The sequence below is a fragment of the Alosa pseudoharengus genome, unplaced genomic scaffold (assembly GCF_046254945.1).
Source record: "Alosa pseudoharengus isolate Yale_2024_CS ecotype anadromous, Long Island Sound unplaced genomic scaffold, YU_APseudo_1.1 YU_APseudo_1.1_scf_5, whole genome shotgun sequence".
Taxonomy (NCBI): Eukaryota; Metazoa; Chordata; class Actinopteri; order Clupeiformes; family Clupeidae; genus Alosa; species Alosa pseudoharengus.
In genome coordinates, this window is record NW_027468837.1 from 29,199,324 (window position 1) to 29,222,969 (window position 23,646).

At 43.7% G+C, this 23,646-nt stretch overlaps 2 protein-coding genes across 4 annotated transcripts; one reads left to right on the top strand and one right to left on the bottom strand.

Moving 5' to 3' along the window:
- The first annotated feature begins 2,570 nt into the window (after nucleotides 1–2,570).
- manbal (mannosidase beta like) lies at nucleotides 2,571–3,737 on the top strand. Its single transcript, XM_076267826.1, has 3 exons — nucleotides 2,571–2,708; nucleotides 3,012–3,206; nucleotides 3,494–3,737. Exons 2-3 carry the CDS (start codon nucleotides 3,054–3,056, stop codon nucleotides 3,605–3,607), a joined length of 267 nt encoding a protein of 88 aa, XP_076123941.1. The 5' UTR covers nucleotides 2,571–2,708; nucleotides 3,012–3,053; the 3' UTR covers nucleotides 3,608–3,737.
- A 596-nt stretch (nucleotides 3,738–4,333) lies between these two features.
- On the bottom strand, nucleotides 4,334–22,433 carry nfatc2b (nuclear factor of activated T cells 2b). 3 transcript variants are annotated; one of them, XM_076267808.1, is made up of 10 exons: nucleotides 22,040–22,433; nucleotides 20,530–21,457; nucleotides 19,844–20,012; nucleotides 14,922–15,124; nucleotides 14,177–14,349; nucleotides 13,916–14,056; nucleotides 10,663–10,718; nucleotides 8,788–8,920; nucleotides 7,455–8,207; nucleotides 4,334–4,849 (listed from the first exon to the last, which is right to left on the bottom strand). In XM_076267808.1, the coding sequence occupies exons 1-10, from the start codon at nucleotides 22,176–22,178 to the stop codon at nucleotides 4,797–4,799; spliced, it is 2,748 nt and encodes a 915-aa protein (XP_076123923.1). In that variant the 5' UTR covers nucleotides 22,179–22,433; the 3' UTR covers nucleotides 4,334–4,796. The 3 variants fall into 3 exon arrangements, with proteins under 3 accessions (XP_076123923.1, XP_076123922.1, XP_076123924.1); XM_076267807.1 differs by having other exon boundaries at nucleotides 13,916–14,059; XM_076267809.1 differs by having other exon boundaries at nucleotides 7,427–8,207; nucleotides 13,916–14,059.
- Nucleotides 22,434–23,646: the final 1,213 nt, after the last annotated feature.

Sequence of the window (23,646 nt, forward strand, 5' to 3'; positions counted from 1 at the left end):
ATATATGCAGTATATATAACAAAGATTTTTCTATAATGAATAATAATAAAAAAATATACTCAGAGAAAAATATAGATTTTACGGCTAGGAACTTAAACAATCAATGTTGGTTTGAAACATGGATTTTCCAAGTATCTCAAAGAGCGGATGGTTACTCAGAGAAGCATGCCATTTACTTGTGTTTATCACTGTGTGTACGAAGAGTAATAAATCATCTCAATGATTTCCTTCATTTATCTGTTTCCTTCAGTGTGCATTTTAAACTAGCCCATGTGACAACCCTTGATTGTGATTTTGATTGTAATTTTGCCCTCCTTCTCATGGTTCTCCATGGGGTTGTGTTGTGTGCTATGCATCGGGGTCTGGGGTAGGTGCTCTGACGTGCTGTGTGCTTTCTGTTGTTCTCTGAGCCATTTCGGACTCTTCTTCAGCAGCTCGCTCGCTCGCTCTCTCTTTTTCTCTGTGTGTGTTGGCTTTAAGTGTTGTGTTTCGCACTAGGATAAACGGAGCCTACTGTGTCCTCTCTGTCCCTGACTTTCAAAAAAGAAAAAAAGGAAAGAAAGAAAGAAAATAAACTGTGGGGGATCCAGTGACCCCTGTGACGCAGGCAACAGAAATCCCCCCCTGCCCCTTCCCTTCTTGGGACACTGTGGAGGCCCCACATATTCGCCTTGTGTTGAACAAACTCTTATTTTCCAGGTGGACCAATGTTGTCACAAAGCTTTTCTTCTCAATGCAATACTGCCGACCCCCTGCAGCTTACTAATGCCCTCTACCATGCCCGTCACCTCCAACATGACTACTGTTCATCGCCCCCTCCTCTCCCCTCACAGCTACTTCCTGTTTTTCTGGCCTCTTCCTCTTCTTATTCTTCCTCCTACTATTTTCTCCTTCTTCTTCTTCTACTTCTTCTTCAATCTCTTGTAGAGGTATCTGTGTTGGTAGCTGTTCCTACTGTGGATGCTTTGGCATGCTTCGCTCCCTTATGATAAGGACATATCACTGTTGAACATAACATCCATTCTACAATAAATCCCTAAGGCTTTTTGTCATCCCTGTGTAAATCAAACAGTGAACAGTGTTGAATCCTCAAGGGCACCACATAAAAGGTCTCCATAACAGATTTACTCCATGTGTTATCAACTAGCAATCGTAAGAAATAAAGGCCTTTTAACTACTCTCGTCTTGAGTGGTTTGTTGGTAATGCCGCTCCATTCCTGCACCACTTTTATTCATTATACACCTGAGCTGTATAGCACCCTACCTAAACATACAGAGGGAGAATCCATGAACATTTTTAAGCGTAAGATGAAAATATATCCTTTGCTTTTCGCTTTTCATGAGCAAAAACATAAAAATAGCATTATATATACACACACACAGACACAGACTACCAGTCAAAAGTTTGGGGTCACTTAGAAATCACCATTCCACTCCATTATATACATAATACCAGCTGAGATCAGTTGCATTGTTTTTTTAATCAGGGCAGCAGTTTTCAGATTGCATTATGTGCTTACATAATTGCAAAATATGTACAGGTACTAATTATATATATTACTTAATTGGGTATTGCTATTATATATACAGTTCTACTGAAATTACTTGGAAAACAAAATGTAAAAAAATGATGAATGATGAAATGAAAATTCATAAAAAATGGAGGATATGGCATTTTGGAACCAAACTCTTCATATTATATATATATATATATATATATATATATATAAATAGTAGAGCTGAGGCTAGGCTATTTACCCCCTGTTTGACTGTCCCCAGTTTTCCCCCTGCTTTCCCGGTCTGAGCGTGTGCGTGTGCGTGCGTGCGTGTGTGTGTGTTTGTGTGTTCCCGTTGCTACAGTATATATATATATATATATATTAAGTTTTAAAATACTTTTAGTCAGATCTGGATTATAGGCCTACATGGAGTGGCACTGTATGAGAAAATGATAGTAAATCAATATTATAGCAGGGAATCTTAATGTGCAGAATGTATAAAAATTCACAGATCATAAAAAAAATTCAGCCATTGTACCAGCTGAAGTGCAACGACTCTAAATCAGACCAGGAGTATTCAGACACACTGAAAAAAAGTCCTACATGTAAGTAGACCCTGTGGGAACGTAAACACTTTCCTCTCTAAAACATTCCACATAAAAACAAATTGGAGGGTTATTTGGGTTGAGTATTTCCCTGTTAATCAGGATTTAGTCTACTAAATAATGTGTGTAGCCTAGGCCTATAAAACATAATTCAGGCTATCATGAACTAGGCTAAATCGAATGGGGCTGTTCCTTGAATTCACTATGAACTTTTCCAACTAAACCATTCTCAATCTTTTAGGGCCAGTATGAGAAAGACCTAGTCCTGACTAAAGACAACATCAATGGAGATTTTTGCTGCATCTTTTAGTCTGAGACTATGCATAATCTACAGTAACCTATGTTAAAGTTTTAAATAATGATGGTTGGATGAGCTTGGGAAACCTGCAGACTTGTTATGCAGCCTCCGGACCACCTGGTGGCAGAGATCAACCCAGAGGATAACCCAATGCGAATTTTGCAGACGTTGGAGCGATGAGCTCATTTCCGACTCTAAAATTTATGAATAACCTAACGTTAGCCTTCTTCATCACTTGCATTTACAAATAACTGTTCCTATATACTTGAATACAATCCTGTGTTTTTGTGATTGAAGATAAAGGAGGTTTGTGATCATAATTATTTTCCACGGCAAATGCATGTCTGCAAGGAAGGAATGCTACAGTAGCTCCAGACAGCTCGGGAACTTCACATTAGTTATCTGGTAGCAGCTAGACGTTAGCTAAATTGTACGTTAGCTATTTGATCAATGTTTATTTGTGGCTAAGTAGGCAAGCATTTGTTGTAGCCTATTATATTAACGTTAACTTTCCCTTCGTTTGCAAACTTTCAGAGATAAAGCTCTTGTTAACATATTGTTTTCAGCCTTCCATGATTTCTATTGTTCACAATTAACTCCTGCAATCAGGCAAACAAATCACTTACGAAGGCGTTTCTCACCGTTCTGGTCATGTCGGCGGCGGACCTGGATCTGTCACCGCCGGAGGTTCCGGAGCCCACTTTCTTTGAGAGTCTCCTCCGTTATGGACTCCTACTAGGGGCCATCTTCCAGCTAGTCTGCATCTTGGCTGTGGTAATGCCCTTCAACAACAGCTACGAACAGGTGAGTTTTCTTTAAAATGTTATAACTTAAAAACTCCAATACTGATGTCTTGAAAACGCTTGCAATTGGTACATAGACCCACCTTGTTAATTATGAGTAAGACTATTATAGTGGGTGTCTTTGTGGCAAAATGGTTAGTAAAGTTGATAGTTGGGAGTGTCATAGTGAATACGAGTAGGCCTAATGTTGTTTTTAAGTGGCTAGATTATGTGTATCATTTGTCAGTATACATTCCATAAACTATGAAATTGAATCTGATCTAGCCTAAAACCACCCTTTGTTTTCAGGAGGAATCTGCAGAGAAAAGTGAAACGAAGTCTGGAGACCAAACCAAGAAGGCCAAAGGGCCTGTTCCTCAAGCCCGCCAGAAACCCAAAAAAGAAAGTAAAAAGAAGAGATAAGTGTGTGTGTGTGTGTCTGTGCACATACTGTGTCTGTGCACACACTGTGTACCAGTGTATTTATGTTCCTGCAGTGATTCAGGCTTGGAAATGCTGCAGTTTTTGCATGAATCATTGATGTAAACACCTCCATGCTGAGGTGTTTTACAGCTCTGGCATCAACCAATGCTGTGCTATTTTATAGTACGAATGACCACTGAGAAATACCTCTTCAGTGCAAGTGTGTACTGTGGTGCTTGCAGCTACAGTCAACACACTGGGTTAACACTACCAGTGACACATAATTACACCATGACACATAATTAATCTGTGACTGGTAGACATGCCATTCTAACGAACATAAAACTATTGTTGTTTAACTGCTGACAAAACGACAGAGTTGATGTGTGAGCAAATCTTGACAGTATGGGATGCAATATTTTAACACAGACATCATGTTTTCTGTCTTGTTTTGTGTGTGTTTTTTTATACATTTCTATTAATCTCTTGGGATATCATGAGGGTGTCAGGGCCACTACTTAAGTTGCACACAGGATGTGAGCCTTCAGTGGGTCCTGTGTTGTTAAATCCAAATCGACCACTACATGTAATAAAATATTGTTCTTCAATGTAAAAATCCTGTTGTTGTGCAATACTTTTCTTCTGAATGTATTTAATGTTGTATGATGATCTAATAGATAAATCTTAAAATTACTGATCACAGTACCGATCACGTTACAGATCAAATTGTTTTTGGTTGATATTTTATTAAATCTCACAATTTATGAGATTACAGACTGTAAAAAGAATTTTGGAAATCTCAATACATGGTGTGAAAGTTACAGACATCAGATTATGTATTTAATGTACAGTTAAATACAGAATGCAGATGTCCTACTATGTAGAGATCTTATTCAGACATCAGATTATTTATTTAATGTACAGTTAAATACAGAATGCAGATGTCCTACTATGTAGAGATCTTATTCATACAAAAAGAAACTATAAAAAAAAATTGAAAAAATTATGAGAACTGATATTTACTTCCTTGCACTTGCAATTTAAGGCATAATTTCATGTTAACTTTAATAAAGATATGTGGTAGACAAAGATGTAAGTATAAAATAAGAAAGTAAAGTGAAAAGAGGCTAGAAGATTAGCTTTTTCCTCCCAACATTTTCTGAGGTGCAAGCTGGGGACTGTTCCTCCTTTACGTGTGCTCCCGTCCGAGGACTGGCATGTCCTTCCGAATGATGTCATTGACTGTGGACAAAAGCAAAACAGATTAAGGATGCTTTCACGTCACATGATTTTTTTTTGTTTTTGTTTTGCAAAGCTGATTATTGTTTGTCAGTGAGTTTGCTCTCTTTGCTTTTAGCTGTCTGTACTCTCTCTTCAGTGTGTTTCTTGGCCACCTTCTCAGTGAAGTGCCCTTGAGCAAGGCACTTAACCCCTCACTGCTCCCCGAGCGCCGCTGTTGATGCAGGCAGCTCACTGCGCCGGGATTAGTGTGTGCTTCACCTCACTGTGTGTACACTGTGTGCTGTGTGTGTTTCACTAATTCACGGATTGGGATAAATGCAGAGACCAAATTTCCCTCACAGGATCAAAAGAGTATACTTATACTTATACAGTTGTTCAGTTGTGGCACTGCCCCTCTTTTACCACTAGGTGGTGGCGTGTGGCTGCATACTACCCTGTCTCCTGGCAACCTTGGATGCTTAATTTGGTGGTGCTTCCTGTTGTTGCTCAGAGGAAAGTTGTAGTGGGCTATAAATGGAAACTTTCTCACCCATCTAAAAATAGGAGTGGGGCAGCAGGGACACACACACACACAAGTCAAAAGGGGGTGTATTTGGGCTCTGAATGGAAACACCAGGATGAGTGGTGTCTGTCGTAGCTGTTCACATTATAGCTACCACCCACTCCAACACACACAAACACAAACAAAGTATTTGCTGTGTCGCTCCATGTGTAAGGTGGGAGCTCCTGCAGTCAAAACAGTCTGAACCCTACAGGGCAAACGAAATGCTGAACTAACCAGGGAGATGAAAGCATGCCATCTTGGCTGAAAAGTAACTTGTTGAAAACAACACATTTCTTCAATTCAGTCTTGTATATAAGGTGATTGTCAGAATGCTACTTTTGATTCACATGGCATTCCTTGCATTCCTTTGTGCTTTTCATTTTGTCATGCTTTTACCCAAGTATGGGTTAATGCAGTGTGTGTCTGATGCAACGGGGTATGTGTTTAGACACTGTGTACTCGGGTATGTGTTAGACACTGTGTACTCAGGTATGTGTTTAAACACTGTGTACTCAGGTATGTGTTTAGACACTGAGCATTCAAGTATGTGTTTAGACACTGAGTATTCAGGTATGTGATTCAGGCACTGTTGCTCACTAGCACTTGGTCACAGTTAACCCAGACGTGAAGGCGTCTGTTACCGTTATAGCAGTGGAAAATTCTCAAAGGTGGAAAAACAGAGAAAGGTAGTCTCAGTGCCTCTTGCGTCATTTAAGTATTTCCCCACCTCGCACCTTCTACTGTGTGCGGCTAAACTGTGAGCACTTAAGATCCTGCGGCAGATCTGGCAGATACCTGACATGGTAGGCTACGTAGCGAGCAGAGAACGATCCAGTCATTGTAAGATCGAAAAGAAAAAAAATAGCCTAATAGCCAAATTCTGAGAGAAGTAATGAAAGCGTCTGTGAAACCTCCAGGGAGTTCCATCTCAGATAACCAGGTCTTTATGTGGTGCAGATTTACATACCCGTGTGTGTGTGTGTGTGACAAAGAGATCTTGTATGTGTGTCTGACTTTGTAAGGGAAAGAGAGACAAAAACTTAAATAAAGCACTACAAAATCAAAGTTTGGCATGGGTTCATTGGGATTGGGTTTGGGTTTTGGGTTTGAATACTTGTGGGCTTTGGGCTGTACATACCCAAGAGTGTATGTGTAGGATAGATAATTTCTCTGTGAGAGAGATGGAGAAAGAGAGAGAAGTGTGTGTGAGAGAGTGAGAGACAGAGAGATGGAGAGAGATACAGAGAGATGGATAGAGAGAGTGCAAATGTGTTTTGAGGGGATCAATGATGCATCCTCTGTGACCTTGAGTGCTAGCTGTTGCGCGGATACAGTAGTCAATATTTAGCAGGATTTGCTTGGGCCTATTTAAAGTGGTGACCCACATGCAAGCACAGCACACGAGCCATGGACAGGGAGCAGGGACGAGCATCGGTTCCAGTCACTCTCAGACACACACTCACTCTCACACACACACACAAACACACACATACATGTACACAGCTGTCAACTGTAGACTTGAACCAGTCACTAAGCTAAGCCTTCTGAAGAGGTCTGTCTCATGCTTGTGCGTATGTGTGTGTGTGAGAGAGAAAAATATAGATACATATTTGTGTGTGTGTGTGTGTGTGTGTGTGAAAAAGAGAGAGAAATATATATATAAATATAGATACATATTTGTGTGTGTGTGTGAGGGTGCGGGTTCAGGTTATAGTGTGTATACTAAATTTAATTCAAGTTTACATTTTCAGATAACAAATACAGACAGTGCGGTAGTGCAGTAGCTGTCTGCAGCACACACTGCCCTAATATGGGGCAGGACTAAGAATTCTAGAAGCATTGCTGAACAATCACCACGGTAACTACAGCTGATGATACACAAGGCAACTTTTTGAGTATTGTTGTGCGGGTTAATATCATGATCATCTTTAAGACCTCCACTTTTGCAGTTTGGTAAGATAAGGGTGTATTTTTTGCAGCTTTTAATGTATTATGAGAAAAAACTATTCAGACTTTTTGAGAACTTTCCCGACCTGCAGAAGCAAACTGCTTCACACCCACCATCATCCAGGTGGTCCAGGTACTCCTGCTTCACAGTCACCCGTCCTGGGATGGCTCCGCTAGGCTGTCCAGTGGCTGGTTGGAACCCCTGGTGCTGCTGCTGCTGTTGCTGCTGGTGGTGGTGGTGGTGGTGGTGATGCCCGTGGCTCTGACGTGGCACCGCCGGCGCTACAGCCCCCATCTGCCCGTAACTGCCCGGTTGCACGACGCTGGGCACGACGCCGGCATCAGGGAAGCGCGAGGCGGCCTCCTGGAAGCTGTTACTCATGACCACGCGGTGGTGGTGCTCGGCCAGCGCTGACCCGCTCGATGCCCTGGCACCGTAGCCAGCCGCCATGCCCAGGTGGTCAATGCCCGAGCCCTGGCTGTGGCTGTGCTGAGTGGCCATGCCAGCGGTCATCCGGCCTGGGTAGCTGCCAGCCTCCAGGAGGGGCTGGTACAGCACGGGGCTGCTGCCCAGGCTCCTGGCCTGCCGGTAGACGACCGGTGGGCACTGCAACTGGTACTCCGGGTCCCGGTCAGCATAGGCACTGTGTATAGCAGCCTGCTGGTGATGCTGCTGCTGGTGGTGCTGCTGGTGGTGGTTGTGGTGGTGGGTGGACAAGACTGGCACGCCGCAGCCATCCAGGGGCATCTGGGAGGTCATAGGGTGACCGTGACGGGACGAGGTAGACACGCCCAGGATCTGAGATACGGCACAGCCCAGCTGCCCGAACTGGAAGTCGTCCACCGGCTCTGTCTTTATGAACGGCACTGGAACATAACACACGAGACGCCAGTCAGCCAGTCTCCACTTCAAAATGAGTACATTAAGCATTTTGCATCTCACAATATAAAAACAATACATTTTATATGAAAACAAAAGGAAAATACTCTCGTCCTCTCCTCAGGAAGGATAAACAGTTGTGCAGTGTGTGTAGGTATAAATAATAAATAATGTGTAAGTAACATCTGTTATGTGCATTGGTACATTAATGCATTGACGTGTGTAGTGGACAAATAGGCCTAACTATATACTGTTCTTTGATAGAGCATGCAGTAATCTGTCAATGGTACACTCAATGGAAAATACTCTAATCTGTGAGGGTTTGTAACTGTAAGTACAGTATGCACCAATCTATAACTAGTGGGTAAGTATGCACTAGAGATGCACTGAAATTCTGGGCTAATACCAATGTTCAATATCAGCCAATACTGAAGTTAGGCCAATATATTGATGCACCCCTACTAATAATAGGTAAATGGAATAAGCAGTGGAAAAGAATGTGTGAGGGCTTGAAACTGTAGGTAGCCATGCACTGATCGCTATGTGTACAAGCAGAGAATGGCTCACCGGTGAGGGGGGTGTATGTGAAATGCTGGGGCTGACTGCGCTTCCTTCTCCCGTTGAGCACGTAGAAGTTGACTTTGGCTGGGCGGTAGATGGTGTTGTCGCGATAGGGCGGGATCTCCACAAACAGCATACTCTGCACAGGGGAAACACCAAAGCCATGCGTCACACTGGGGTCTGGCATGGGCCTCATGTGTGTGTGTGTGTGTGTGTGTGTGTGTGTGCAGGTGTTCTGCTTCTGACCAATCTCCTCAGTGTACTCAGAGCCATGAATAGCAAACCACACAGGCCACATGTGTGGTGAATCCCGACAGTCTATTAGTGACCTGAACAAGGCAATCCTTGCATTCCTCAGGTCTGGCACTAACAAATACACTAACCAACAATATAAATGCAAGAGAATTCACTCCCATGTATCACAAGTAAAAGATCTCAGACTATTGTTCACAAAAGTGATAGAAATGATGGAATTAGAGAGCACTTCACCTTTACATTCAGTTCAAAGTGTCCACTGTGGATGTTCTGTATGCCAGTTGCACGCTCTCTCAAAACGTGTGTCAGAGGAATTGTGTGATGTGATAAAATTATTTAGAGTGACCTCATCTGCATGCTTTTTATAAGCATCTCTTGACATGTCACACATGTCGGGTGAATGGGGGTGAAGTTGTAGTGCTCATTATCAGTTTTTTTTAACATCCTTCAAATAGAAGTAAGCCTTTTAAGCGTGTATGGAAGAAATCATGTTTACATCCATTACTTCAATTAATAAAAAATGTTGGAGAAAATGCTATATTTACAATTTTGTTCAGTTTGTTATAACTGTCATTGGTACTTTTGCATAATAAAGAATGAAATACTACAGTATACTGTTTGTCTCATGTACACAAAGTAATAGTATACTATTGCTTCACACAAGTGCTCCACAAACAAAGTGGAGAAGCTGCTTTTATCCATTATGCCCCAAAGCTATGGAACACCCTGCCTCTGTACATCAAGCAGGCGAGTTCAGTGAATATCTTTAAAAAAAGATCTGAAAACATACCTGTATAAGAGAGCATTTAGTTAACTCATCTTATCTTGTAGACTACTTGTTCAGATTATTCTACATTTGACTGCTGCCATTAGAGCTGCAGCCAGCCAGAAGCAGATGGACTCCCCTTTTTAACTCAGGTTCAGCATTTGTTAGCAAATCCTATGTATATTCTATTATAAGTATTTCTGATATGTTGCTGATTGGATCATAAACTGCCACAGCAACAAAGAGGAATGGCTGATTATTCTCTATTATTGTGTTACATGTTCTTATCTATATTTCTGATATGTTGCGGATTGGATCATAAACGGCCACAGCAACAAAGAGGAATGACTGATAATGACTGGCTCTTCTCTATTATTGTGTTACATGCTCCAACTGTAAAGCACTTTGAGCTGCATTCTGTGTATGAGAGGTGCTATACAAATAAAGCTTATTATTATTATTATTATAGTATTATTGTTATATCTAATATGTTACAAAAACATTACCCCAAGTAAATTGTTCTGATCAATGAATAACCAGAAGTGTGTGACTACCTTTCCTTTCCTTTCAAAAAACATTAACCAGGCAGGTCTAAAAATAAAATAACTTTTACATTTATATTTTCAAATAGAAAATACAAATTGTAAATGAGTTTTATTTACATTTCAAATAAGAAAATAAGTGAAACGGCTTCCTAGTATGCTGTGCTACCTGTCAGCAACCCCCACACACAGCCCTGAAGCCTGCCTGTGTGTCTTTGGAATGTTAGTGTTGCGTAACGGAAACCCCCTCTTTTGATGTGTGTGGGTGTGGGTGTGCGTTGGTGTGTGTTGGTGTTTCGATGAGCTGCATCTACTCACAGCCTGGCTCTTGTCTCGATCCACAGTGGCCTCGGCCTCCCAGATCTGAAGCCCATCTGCAAGGCACACACACACACAGACACACAACCACTGCTGTTACCATAGTGACAGTGATTAAACTGTTAAGCTCATCAGCTTATCAACGTTAAAAGCAACAGAAAAGATGGAAACATGGATAACTTGACACGTGTTATGTTGCTGCGGTTTTCACTTACACCCCTGTGAGGTAAGAAGTTACAAAAGTGAGTATGTATTTGTGGCACTGTTATACTGGTTGTCCTATTCTGTCTCTGGGTTGAGCCACTGGCAGCGTGTTTCTCTAAGTGGGTCAGTTCTGGCAGTGGAAGCACGTCTGCTGCCTGTCACCAAACGTCAGGTATGGCGCTTTGCATGACCTGCCTGCAAGCAAACACTCTTCCACTCTCCTGTCTGCAAAAGCTGCCACCGCTGTGTCATCTCACACGGCCTACAGCCTACGCACGCACACACACACACGCGCATATACACCTATACACACAAATGCGCGCACACACAAACTCAGACAAAGAGGAAGGGAAGGAGCACAGTGCTTGTAGATTGTATCTGTCCCCATCAAACCACATCCTTTAACACTGCTCACCTACCCGCTAGAGGCAACACGCAGCGACAACAAAATACACCCACTCTCACACTGTATATATCTGTTTGTGTATTTTGTGTGTATGTCTATATAGGTGTGTGTGTGTGTGTGTGTGTATGTTGGTGTTTGAGTGGTCACATGCAGCAGTGACAAAAAAAAGAAAGAAAAACGCCCACTTTAGTTTCACCTCAAACTTTCTAAACTTTCAAAAAGCCAGAGAAACACATCCCATAATAAACAGTGGGTAGTATGACAAGTATCCTCCTATCAGCTGGGCGCCACTGGAAAATCACATGCAAATCCCCCCCCCCCACCTGCCCGCCCGATGCTCTGGCCAGGAGGTTGGCTTATACTCTGAGGGTCTATTTTGCTTTCTCACGTCTCTCTCTCGATCTCTCCCTCTATTGTGGCGTGTGACCCAGTTGTGGCCACTGGCAGGCAGGCAGACCACTAGTGTCTAAGGGTGCGTGGGAGTGGTACTGTGTCAGTGTGGGCAAGTGGGATTTGTTGGCTGGCCGGCTAGATTTTCTGCATGTGTATTTTGAGTGTTTTTTTTCTCCCTCAGGTGTTTAGGCGCGGAGCCCGGCTTTGTGTAGCGGGACGGGAGTGGCTGCTACTGTGCAAACCCTATACCCTCTCTCTCTCTCTCTCTCTCTCTCACTCACACACACACACACACACAGACAGACACACACACAGACCTTTATGCTTATCCCTTCCTCTTCAGCAGCATTAAATCCTATCATGCCGTGCGAGTCCCACTCGCATGCTTGTACACACACACACACACACACACACACACACACACACACACACACTACAGTCAAAGTAGAGCCCCAGCACAGACTTACTCATGGCCTGCAGCCTTTCTGACGACATGCAAACGAGTCAGAAAATACAACCTTAACCAAATGCCATGCTAATACTGGTCTGGTTCAGTGCCCTGGGCACAAACAAACTGACCGGTCACTCCGCAACACAACAACACCACCCCTCCATAGAATCATAAACGTGCTGCACACCTGAGAAACAGATGGAGGCGTGAAGCCTGACAAGGGCTAGTGATCAGACACAGACACAAACACGTCCAAGACGTTCCAATCCAGAGCCAAACGCATGCAAAGAATCTCAAGAAATTAATTTTTTACCAAGATGGAATTTGTTTGTCAACAATAACACTGTAACATTTTCAAGTGTCACATTCACAGAGTTATAATGATTTACTGCTGATATTTTGACTCCAAGTATCTTTCCCATGTAGTGAGTCTGGTCTCTATACACATTTCACGCACAAAAGTCACCTGGCTTCCTTACAGTGGCTGTTTCTCAAACTCGAGGATCCTCGAGGATTCTTGCTTGGTGGAACTGAGCCCTACCGAGTCAGATCCTTCAAAGACAAGGCAAGGCTTCTTCTTGGCATTCGGAAACACACAATGGAACAGACTAGTGAGTGTGCAGGAAGCTGCAGCTGTGCGTTATTGGAAATCAGGCCTTCTGCCCACTTCTTTTTGAAAAACAATGAATGTACCACTGTCAGTCTCATTTACTCTTATCTCAATCACTGTCATTGGAAGAGGTTTAAATACTCTTCCTAAATGCCTTCTTTACACGATTACGGTGTGAGAGTTCAAAGTTGTTGAAATTACCTGAGCCCATAGTTAATTTAGGCTACTTTACACAGTGACAATCACACAATGTTTACATATAAATATACAGTGGACTGCCTTGTTTAGTACAGATTTAAAATCCTCCATAAATGTGCGCACAGGATTGTGGGTGTTTCAAGCATGCTGAGGATACACACAGGACAATTCTACCAAACAAAGGAACGTGGTATAATTTGATGGATGCTTGATATTGGAACAGCACTCGATGACGTAACATCCTTCAAATAGCAGCCTTGAAGGATCCCTCCTTGAGTTTGAGAAACAGCCTGTGTGCATGGGCGGATTATGAACTTTCGGGCCCCTGGGCCCAGATGTATTAAGGGCCCCCCACCCACTTATTGTCGTATATGTGGGAGGGGGGGGGGTTGGGGGTCCTTCTCCAGAACATTTTTAATTTGTATGATGTGATTTCCTGTATTCTGGTGCATTTTGGGGATGGCCAATACTAAATTCAATCAGATTCATAGCCTACATCTTGATGTGTTGATATTGAGGCAAGATACACCATGCAAAGGCTTGGGCTTCAGGGCCCCCTGACCCCTTGGGCCCCTGGGCCTGGGCCCGGTAGGCCCGTGCAGTAATCCATCCCTGCCTGTGTGTGATTCTGCCAGGAGTTTGTTCATTGGTTGAGCTGAACCAGCCAATAAAATTCCACCCGTCTTTACTCCTTTAGTTAATTAGTTAGTTTAGTTAACCATTAACCATTCATCCAAGTCTGTGTACAGATATCAGGACACTATGGACACTAGGTGACCAAGAAGATGAGTTCTCTGACTGTGTTAGAATCGTGGACTGTACCTTAAAAGCCAATGTTTTGTGTGATAAACCTTTATGACCATTTTCCTATACATGGACATGGAGCCAAGTCCTAGACTAAAGCTTTTTTCAGTGGAATTAAATTTTTTTGGGGTTGGGAAACCGGTCGTTAATGTTTCATGCGTGAGTGATGGAGATGACAGCTGCTCACCGTGGGTCTTCTCGCTGAACACCACTTTGGAGTCCGAGGTGAAGTTCTGGCCCGTCAGGATCATCTGCTGCCCGCCCAGAACCGAGCAGTGGTCAACATCCTGGCGCTCCACGGCCGGCAGCTCGTGAGCAGAGCGCTGTGCTGCTTCCACGCACACAAATGCAGACACAAACGCTTAGACTGCCCATATATTGACAAATAGGCAAATTGCACTAAAAATAGTGTGTGTGTGTGTGTGTGTGTGCGCCCACACATACTTACAGCACTCTATAATCTGAGAGGCCACCTGTAGGGAGACCCACTGTCCTCCTGGTTGGGGCACGTGAACCCTGAAAACCAGACGCACACGAGTGTTCTTACGCCCGATGTCCGTCTCACCCTTACGTAGCTCGATGTCCGCGTTGCGCAATTTCAGGATGCCTGCACAGTCAATGCTACAACACACAAGAGACAGCCGTTCATCAGGATGCAGCCAGAACAGTAGTGCAGGACCATTGACACTGTGACTACATACCAGCTTAGTGAAAGCTCTTCTCTGTGTATGTGTCTTTGACTGTGCTTAATCGTCTCTCTAGTTCTCAGTTAAACATGGGGAACACTTTTGTGCTGTATGCTCTCTCTAGTTCTCAGCTATTCATGGGAAACACTCTTGTATTTCTCACCACACTGACCATCTGCCAGAGTGCCACAAAGATGTTATCAAAGTGTGTGTGTGTGTGTGTGTGTGTGTGTGTGTGTGTGTGTGTGTGTGTGTGTGTGTGTGTGTGTGTGTGTATGTGTGTGTATGCGTGCACACACTTATGTGTGCTTGTGTGTGTGTGTGTGTGTGTGTGCTTGCGTCTGTCTGTATTTCAGTGTCCCACTGGATAGCATGTGTGTTTATGTCTGAGAAGTATATTGTGAATTTGTGTGTGTGTGTGTGTGTGTGTGTGTGTGTGTGTGTGTGTGTGTGTGTGTGTGTGTGTGTGTGTGTGTGTGTGTGTGTGTGTGTGTTTATATTACTCACACTGCTTTCATGTTGTCTTTGGGGTCCAGTGGAATCTCAAGGACCTTGGTGCCGCTGATGATCCTCTCATGGCTAGACGTAGTGACGGTCTTGCCGGTGATGCGGTGCACCTGGTAGAAGGCGTGAGGCTTCAGCACGCGTTCATCTGCTGTGCCAATGTACACCTGCAGGGCCAAAGGCTCGTGCCCGCGATACCCACGCAGCTGGCATCAAAACACACACAGTCAGATCGGACCGAGGCAGCATAGTAAATATGATGCCTACATGCCATACTGTATATAGACACCATATTAAACAATATGAATATGTTGATCCATACAATACATATCAACAGTCGAGCATTAAATCTTTTCAAATCTAAAGTAATCTGTACTATGTGTCATGTTGTCAAAAACATGCATCATTAAGTGAACCACACTCCAATGTCCCCTGACCAAATACCCATACATGACTCGTCACAGAGCCCTGTTCATTTTATTATTGCTTACGTACACTGCAAAAAATGAAATCTAACCAAGTGTTAATAATCTTCTATTAAGATCAAAAAATCTATTTGGTATTGTTTTTAGTATGAAAAGTCTTAACACAACAAATTTGACAAATTTGCTTGTTTTCAGGATGAGATGTCTTAAAATAAGTCAAACTTTTCAAGTCAAATGATTTCTAAGTCAAATGATTTCATGAGAAAGCACTAGGTAAGTCTTTTTATACTGAAAACAATACCAACTATTTTTTTTTTTATCTTGATATAAGATTAACTAGATGTACCGCAGAGCGGTACAAAATATGACCGCCGCCCAGTCCAGCACATTTTTTCCACAAAAATAAATCACGCTGAAAGGCATATATGATTCTAACTGTCTCACTAAATTGCATTATCCACACTCAATTCTCACTGGTATCTGCTAGACAACAAGTACCAAAACATGATTAGTTCATAGATTTCACATGTAAAATTGATTTTATACAACCTCACCCCTATCTTGCCTGTTCATAATTCTGAGAAATTCTTGAATTGTGTGCATGTGTGCGTGCACACGTTTATGTTTATGTGTGGGTGTGTGTGTGTGTGTGTGTGTGTGTGTGTGTCTGTGCGTGCTTGTGTGTTTGTCTGCGTATGTGTGTTTGTGCATGTGCATGCATGCGTACATATGTCTACTGTGTGAGTATGTGTCATACGTATGATTACTGTGAATGTATGTGTGTGCGTGTGTATCTGTTTATGCACATGTGTGCACATGGAATGGGTTAACATGACCCCTGGAGGCAAACATATGGAAAACATTGGTCATCCTAGGCCCTACGGTTCTCAAGATATTCACAGAAAACTGTGTCTGCCCTACCCTCCTTTCAGGGGGACCAGTCCAGCGGGGGCGCTACAGATCAAAACGAAAAACGATGGTTCCATGCTATCCATGTGGGGTTACATGCCCACTAAGTTTCGTGTACCCCGGTCTTTCAGTGTCCCAGGAATCCTTGTTGGTGTACGGTCACTAAATGTACACATAAATTATTTTATTGTAAGGCCCTAGCCTGGCTAGCGCCACCACTTCTCAATGAGACGTGGTCTGGAAACCAAACGTTCATTTTCTCGAAAAATATCCGTTTATTGGGTGCCACGGATGTCTATCAAATGCGTCTGTGCATAGCTCATCATTGTCTTGCTTTCCCCCTTTTTCTGTGATTGGTCCCCTATCTCAGGCGAAAATTTGCTCCATGGTCTCCAGGCTGCCTTAGCAGCGTGAATCAAATCGCGCGCAAGGCAGCATGGGAAAACCCAGGCTAGTAAGGCCCCCCATAAACGAAAGTTCACAAAACTTGGCATGCATTCGGAAGGTGTCATAATGATCCTACACTTTTAATTTTGTGCAGTTTTGACCATGTCAGCCAGAGATATTGTGATGAAAACATCTAATTTTGTTGGTTTTTAATTTTTAACTAGGTGGCGCTATACATGAAATAAGTGGTAATGGGATGGGTTGACATGCCCCCTTAAGACCAACATACAAAAAAAAGGTGGACCTCCTAGGCCCTACGGTTCTCGAGATATTCACAGAAAACTGTCTCCGGCCACCTACAGGCCAGTTGGTGTATAGTAACATAAATTAATTTATTGTGTGGCCCCCCATGAACGGAATTCCACGTAACTTGGCGTGCATTCAGAGGGTGTCATAATGATCCTACACTTCCAATTTCGTGCAGTTTTGACTATGTTAGGTTACAGATACCTACGATTACAACACCTCATTTTTACTTTTTTGTGTTTAACTAGGTGGCGCTATACATGAAATGAGTGGTTATGGAATGGGTTGACATGGCCCCTTGAGATCAACATACAAAAAAAAATGGTCCTTCTAAACCCTACGGTTCTCGAGATATTGACAGAAAACTGTGTCTGCCCTACCCTCCTTTCGGGGGGTCCAGTCCAGCGGGGGGGGGGGCTACAGATCAAAACGAAAAACGATGGTTCCATGCTATCCATGTGGGGTTAAATGCCCACCAAGTTTCGTGTACCCCGGTCTTTCAGTGTCCCGGGAATCCTTGACGGAAATGTGGACATGCGAAAAAGAAAAAAAAAAAAAAAAAATCTGACTAAACCTTCGCTTCGCTGCGCGGCGGTCATAATAACACTTGGTTAGATTGTGTTAGATAAGCAGTTTTTGCAGTGTAAACTGAGGGTATTCATAAGCAAAGACAAACTTCCCTGTCACACTTCCCTGTCAACAGATTCCATTTTAAATGTTTGGGTAACTGAGAGGCAGGCTGAATGGCCCTTGTCTAAGTAAACTATACATAACACCACAGTAGCATCACAGTAGCAAGTATGGCAATTTTAATATCTATCGTATCAAATGCTGCATGTCATTAAGATCATTTTTAAGTCATAATGACAGTGAGGTCCTTTATTTTGCAGTTAGTTTTTAGTTGTTCAAAACATTACTGAAAATCAATAGCTACAGCTTAGAGATGTGAGAAAAGTATTTCTTCAGACACTTGTCTGTTTGCGCAATTGACTACCAGTAAACTAACAGTTTTCAGTTTCACAGACTTGGAAAAAGGACTTGATTTGGATACATAAATCGGCGGAGGTCTGTCTGGCACTACAGTGATGTCTCTGACTGCAGAGGCAGACGCAGGCGACTAGAACGCGGGCGGGACAAAGGCTTCTAGACTGTTCTTCGTTCTGTCAATGTCTTCTACAGGAAAGCCACCACACCTTAAGCCCTGCAACAACACAACTTCCAGAATGAAACAAAGGCCCCTAAAGGAGGTCTTTGACTGAACAGGGGTGTGTTTCCCAAAACCATAGTTGCTAACCTGTTAGCAACAAGCTCTGACTTAACATAACTTAACTAACATTATTCTCACTAAACATGGATTCTTAACACACTGCTTTAACTCAATTTTGCACAAGTGCACTTCTGACCTTTTAAAATGTTAGCATCTTTAGTTTTTCAACCTTTTTTATCTCATCTTTAAAACTATTGGACAGTTATGTACAACTGACCATTTTATGGTACACTATAGTTGGTTATTAAATATTGCCATTTACTAGATCTACAGAAAAGACCAATTAACAGTCAATACTCAACAGCTAATAAAACATTATCTGGGAGAGAGGGTGAGTGTGTGTGTGTAAAAGTGTAAAAGAGAAGGAGAATGTGTGTGTTTGTGTGTGTGTATGAGAGAGAGAGAGAGAGAGAGAGAGAGAGAGAGAGAGAGAGAGAGAGAGAGAGAGAGAGAGAAAGGGCTGGGTAGGGACAGGCAGCGAGGTGACCCAGATAGCTGGGTCTAGTTCTAGTGCAGAGCTGTCAAATCCAGATGATGCCGGGGGCGAGCCAGCTCTGGGCCACGTGTGGGGGAGACTTGTCTGCTGTTATCTCTCGGCAGACAGATAGAGCGGTCAGAGTGGAGGATGTTCATTTCCATACACAGGGTCTGTTCGCGCTCAGCTCACGCGTGCTGCAGTAACAGGGAAACGCCCTATCTCTCTCCTGCATCTCACAGACCTGGGCGCTGTCTCTCTCCCACTCCTCCTCCCATATCACATTTTCTCTCTCATCACTCTCTTACTCTCTCTCATTCTCTCTCTGACCGACTTCTCAAACCACAGCCTTCTTCTTCATATTTCAGTGCAATTTCCATATTTAAAACTCTACCAGGATGACATTGGCTCACATTTCTGTGTTTGCATTGCCAAACTATTTACCAAAATAAAAGAAGTCTACGTGACAACAATAAGGTAGAACTTCTGTCATCACAACCCCCACCATTTCTTTTGATCACATCAGTCTCTCTCTTTTTCCTTCCATACTGTCCAGACGTGCCTTCAAATTCGCAAACAGTGGCGAACGTTTGCAAACAGTTTTCCGTTTGCCTTGAGTTTTCGGCGAACGTTTGCGAACAATCGCAAACAGTCTGAGGAGGTAGTTCTCCGCGAACGTACAGGGGAACTGCACATGAGTTTGACGAAGGCAACAATGCAATTACTGTTACAGTGGAATATTAATACCAAATCGTTCAAATTTAACTGTTCAAAGAGAACATGTTCACCACGAACGTTCACCACTGTTTGCCAAATTTGAACGCACCTCAGCTCTCTTCTTCTTACACTTTCACTCTGTTGTTGTCTTTCTGGGGTGCCACAAATAAGTCAATGTATGGGAAACACTGTGTGAATACAATACATCTCTCTCTCTCCACATCTCTACCTCTCTCTCTCTCCAGTGCTCTCTCTCTCCCTGTCTGGTATATTTCACCTGCACCATGGGAAGACTACCCCTGACCAGCACAGATAACTACCTAACACCATTTCTAGCAGAAATAGTTTTTCCAGTTCTCATTTTTGCTCTGTCCACATCACTCCTTCGCATTCTCTCTCTCTCTCTCTCTCTCTCTCTCTCTCTCTCTCTCTTTCTCACCTGGACGACGGGGTGTCCTCCTGATGGGGCTTTGACCGCTCCGCGGCTGCCCTCTGTCTCGTAGTGGGCGCGGTGGTACTGTTTGGGCTGCACCTCCAGTTGCAGCTCCAGCTGGTCCGTGCTGCTGGGCAGCGACCACTCCAGGGAGGGCAGCGAGGACACAGGGGCACTGTCGAGGGGGCAGTAAGGCAGGTAAACGCATGGCTCTGTTTTAGACTGTCCCCAAATCCATCATAAGGGTGACCACTATCACCGGTGTGAGACACTATTTGTGGCTTTTTGTGTATCTTACACAGGAACAATCCACAAATATAAAAACAGTGTATGGGATATGAATAGAAGACTGATTTAGATTTTTTTCTGATGACATAAGCTGGTGTATGTATGTTGGTTATGCACCTAGGCTCTTAAATGTAAATGAGTCCTAGAGAGAGGTCTAATGATGTCATGCACCTGGTGACAAACCACATCCCCAGTGACAGACACAGCTGGTGTGTGTGTGTGTGTGTGTTATTCTGCTGAAGTCATTTGTGGTGTGTTTGTGTTTGTGTGTGTGTGTGAGGTGTCATCTCCATCCTGTCACACACTCTCTGAGTGACAGTGGCCACCTACTACTGTGTGTCTCCACCACGACCATGATCCTGACCGTGAGTGTGTGTGCCCCCCCCCCCCCCCCCACCACCTACCTGCACACGCCGTGGGCCAACTGAGTGGGCCAGCCAGGTGAGATGACGTAGTAGGTCTCCAGGCTGACGGCAGGCTCTGGCTTCACTTCGTGCTGGTAGTGCAGGCCACCCTCAGAATGGTTTTCCTGGTACATGGCGCCCCCGAAGCTCCCACGCACCATCTTAGTGGGCACAGGCTTGGGCAGGCTGCCACTGAGGCTGCTGACCAGCTCCAGCTCGTCAAACCCGCCGGGACCCCCAGCGACAGCGCCGGCTGGCCCAGAGTCATAGCGGTCATCTGGGTGCGGCGAGGGGCTGCGGGAGCGGGGGCAGACCCGGCCGGGGTTCTGGTACTGGTCATAGGTGCGCTTGCCCTTGGGGGAGGCCGAGCGGGAGCCAGGGTGCGGCGAGGAGGACCGGCGTCCAGCCAGGAAGGTCTCCTCAGTGATGCTGTTGCGCGGGGAGGTGGTGGGGGAGGTGCGCGGCGAGCCGGCCGTGTGGAGGCCCTGCAGCCGAGGACAGATCTCGGGCAGCGCTGTCGGGGACACGCAGGGCGACGTCCAAGGTGAGCAGGCCTCCGACCAGCTGGTGGATGAGTTGCTACTGGCCGGGCTCAGGCATTGCGTGTCACCGCGGTAATTGCTGCTGTCGTAGTAACCAGGCACGGTGAGTGTGGGGCGCGGGCCGATGTCCAGGGGCTCCGTGTGCGAGTGGTCATGGGGGTGCAGCTCTGAGTAGGTGATCTCGATGCGTGGACCACCGGGGCGCAGGGGGTGCTCCAGAAACTCCCCCAGATCGGCCTCCAAGCTGGGCAGACCATCGGTGGTGGGGGCCCCGGGGTGGTACGGGGAGTCACACAGGGACTCAAGGCTGTAGGGAGTGTGGTTCTCTTGGAGGCAGGACTCAGGGCTGAGAGTGTCCTGGGCATCATGGGCGTTTGGATCCTCTCCTGCACAGACAGGAGAGTAAGCAGTCACACAGAGATAAACAATGGGTATCACCCGCATATATCAATCACACAGTCACAGGTTTGCGTTAATATAATTAAGAATCTTAATATGTACTTTACATAGCATCGAAGTGCGCAGAAATTAATATAGGCCTAAAATACATTTCTTCCATTAATTAAATCAGAACTGGCTTATGTAAGGGCTTTGTTTAAAGTTTTTGTGAAAATATATTCCTCTGTTGCCAGGCGAGGTGTACACCCAAAGTGTATGCACATAAGTGCCCATAAGTGTATGCAAAAGTGTATGCACATTCAACTACATAAACTGAAAATCCATGACGGCTACATGCTCACTTCAAAAGTCCCCTTCATAGTAGCGCGCGCAATGCACGTGAGAGGGAAAAAAACTGTCAGTGTACCTGTAAAGCAAACCCCGCTGCTCTCTAAATGTGTAGAATTTGCCGCTTATGACCCACACAATTGGCCTACATCCCAAACACAATAGGTTGCGGCACACATTCTTAGTGTTGTTGCCTGTGAGTGATGTTCTTCTATGTAACTGAAAATAAAGTCTGCACCAACCTTGTTCATCATCATCGTTTCCTGGCGGGTTGTAGAGAAACAGGTGGGGAAAGTCGAGTTCTTCTTGACCATTCCCTTGTGACATGTCGTCGGGGAGCCCCGAGGTTGGGGGGTCCCCTTCATAATAGACTGAATTCATTTGTCTCTTTCCAATATTCTTTACGAAACTGTGAGAAGCAACACTAGAAATAACGAATAAGGTTGTAACGACCAAATAATATAACGTATAATGGCACGCGCTTCAATGTATCCTGAAAGTCACAACAGCTTATCAAATTACACCAAAATGAAAATTATTTGCGCAGTTAAAGTCCCAGGGGAGTCTCGTCGGATAATTACAAAAGTCGTGCATCCAAGAGCAAATTGAACGGATCAAGTGCGCGACAGAGTGAGCGAGAGAGCGAGAAAAAAATCGCACAGCAACTTCCTGTTTGAAAAGAAAGGATGTTCTGCTGAAACAGTTGGTGTAGGCTACATTGCTTTTTCTACATTAGCGGTTGTCCCCACTAGGCTAAAGACTTTCACTCTATGAATTTGATGAATTAGGCTGCAATGCATCGTCAGTCAGTCGAAACGCAGTCTGAGAGTTCTGAGAATAACTTGGCCGCTTTTTCCTGTGAATGTGTTAAAAAAAAAAAACCTGCAGTATCAAAAACACTGACCAGACAAATTCAAGAATAGGCACATTTGGGCTTATTATTTCGCTGATTTATTTTATGTCATGTCTACGCATATTGTGTTTGTGTAGCAATAGGCCTAGGCTACATTATAAGTAAACCATTTGCATCACTTAACTAACAGCCGTTAGGTGGCGCCATAGTCTAGCACGTGTTCCCCAATCACTGAGTTCGTATGCTGTGATAGCCTACTAACAGTAAACTTGTGGCGTTATCACATACGCTATCACATACTTTAAGAAGTAGTAGCCTACTTTGTTAAATCGGCGACATTTCAGTGAATAAATTAGCTTGTGGTCATCCTCAGAAGCACATTTTTATATAGCAATATAAGTTTAACATAACACATGGCTTATTTTTGTAATTAAGATAATTAAGTAGGCCTAGGCTAGGCCTACTAAATAAATATATTTTAAAAAAAAACTCTTATCTGTCAAGAGAACAGGATTATCAATCAAATACTTTAAAGTGAGATGATATGTGTCTCGTTCTGTTATTAACTTAACAGGGGAGATGCTAGTCAACACTAGATTATATCTGACACTGACAGGGTAATGCAAATTTATATAACAGGTGTTGGTGACGCATGTCGACTCTTTGTTGACAAAGGGTCTATTGTCATCACCACCTGACACTGAGATCTCTCTCTCTCTCACCTCTCTCAAATTCAAATTTAATTAGCTTTATTTTAGTATTTTATATTGCCAAAGCCATAAGATGTGTATCACACATACAAATAACCATAAACTAAGAAAAAAAATATTGTTATATATTCAATTCAGTTCAATTCAATTCAATTCAAGGTAGCTTTATTGGCATGACAAATATTTATTTGCATTGCCAAAGCAGGACATCTAACAATACAATACAGAACACACACACACACACACACACACACACACACACACACACACATATATATATATATAT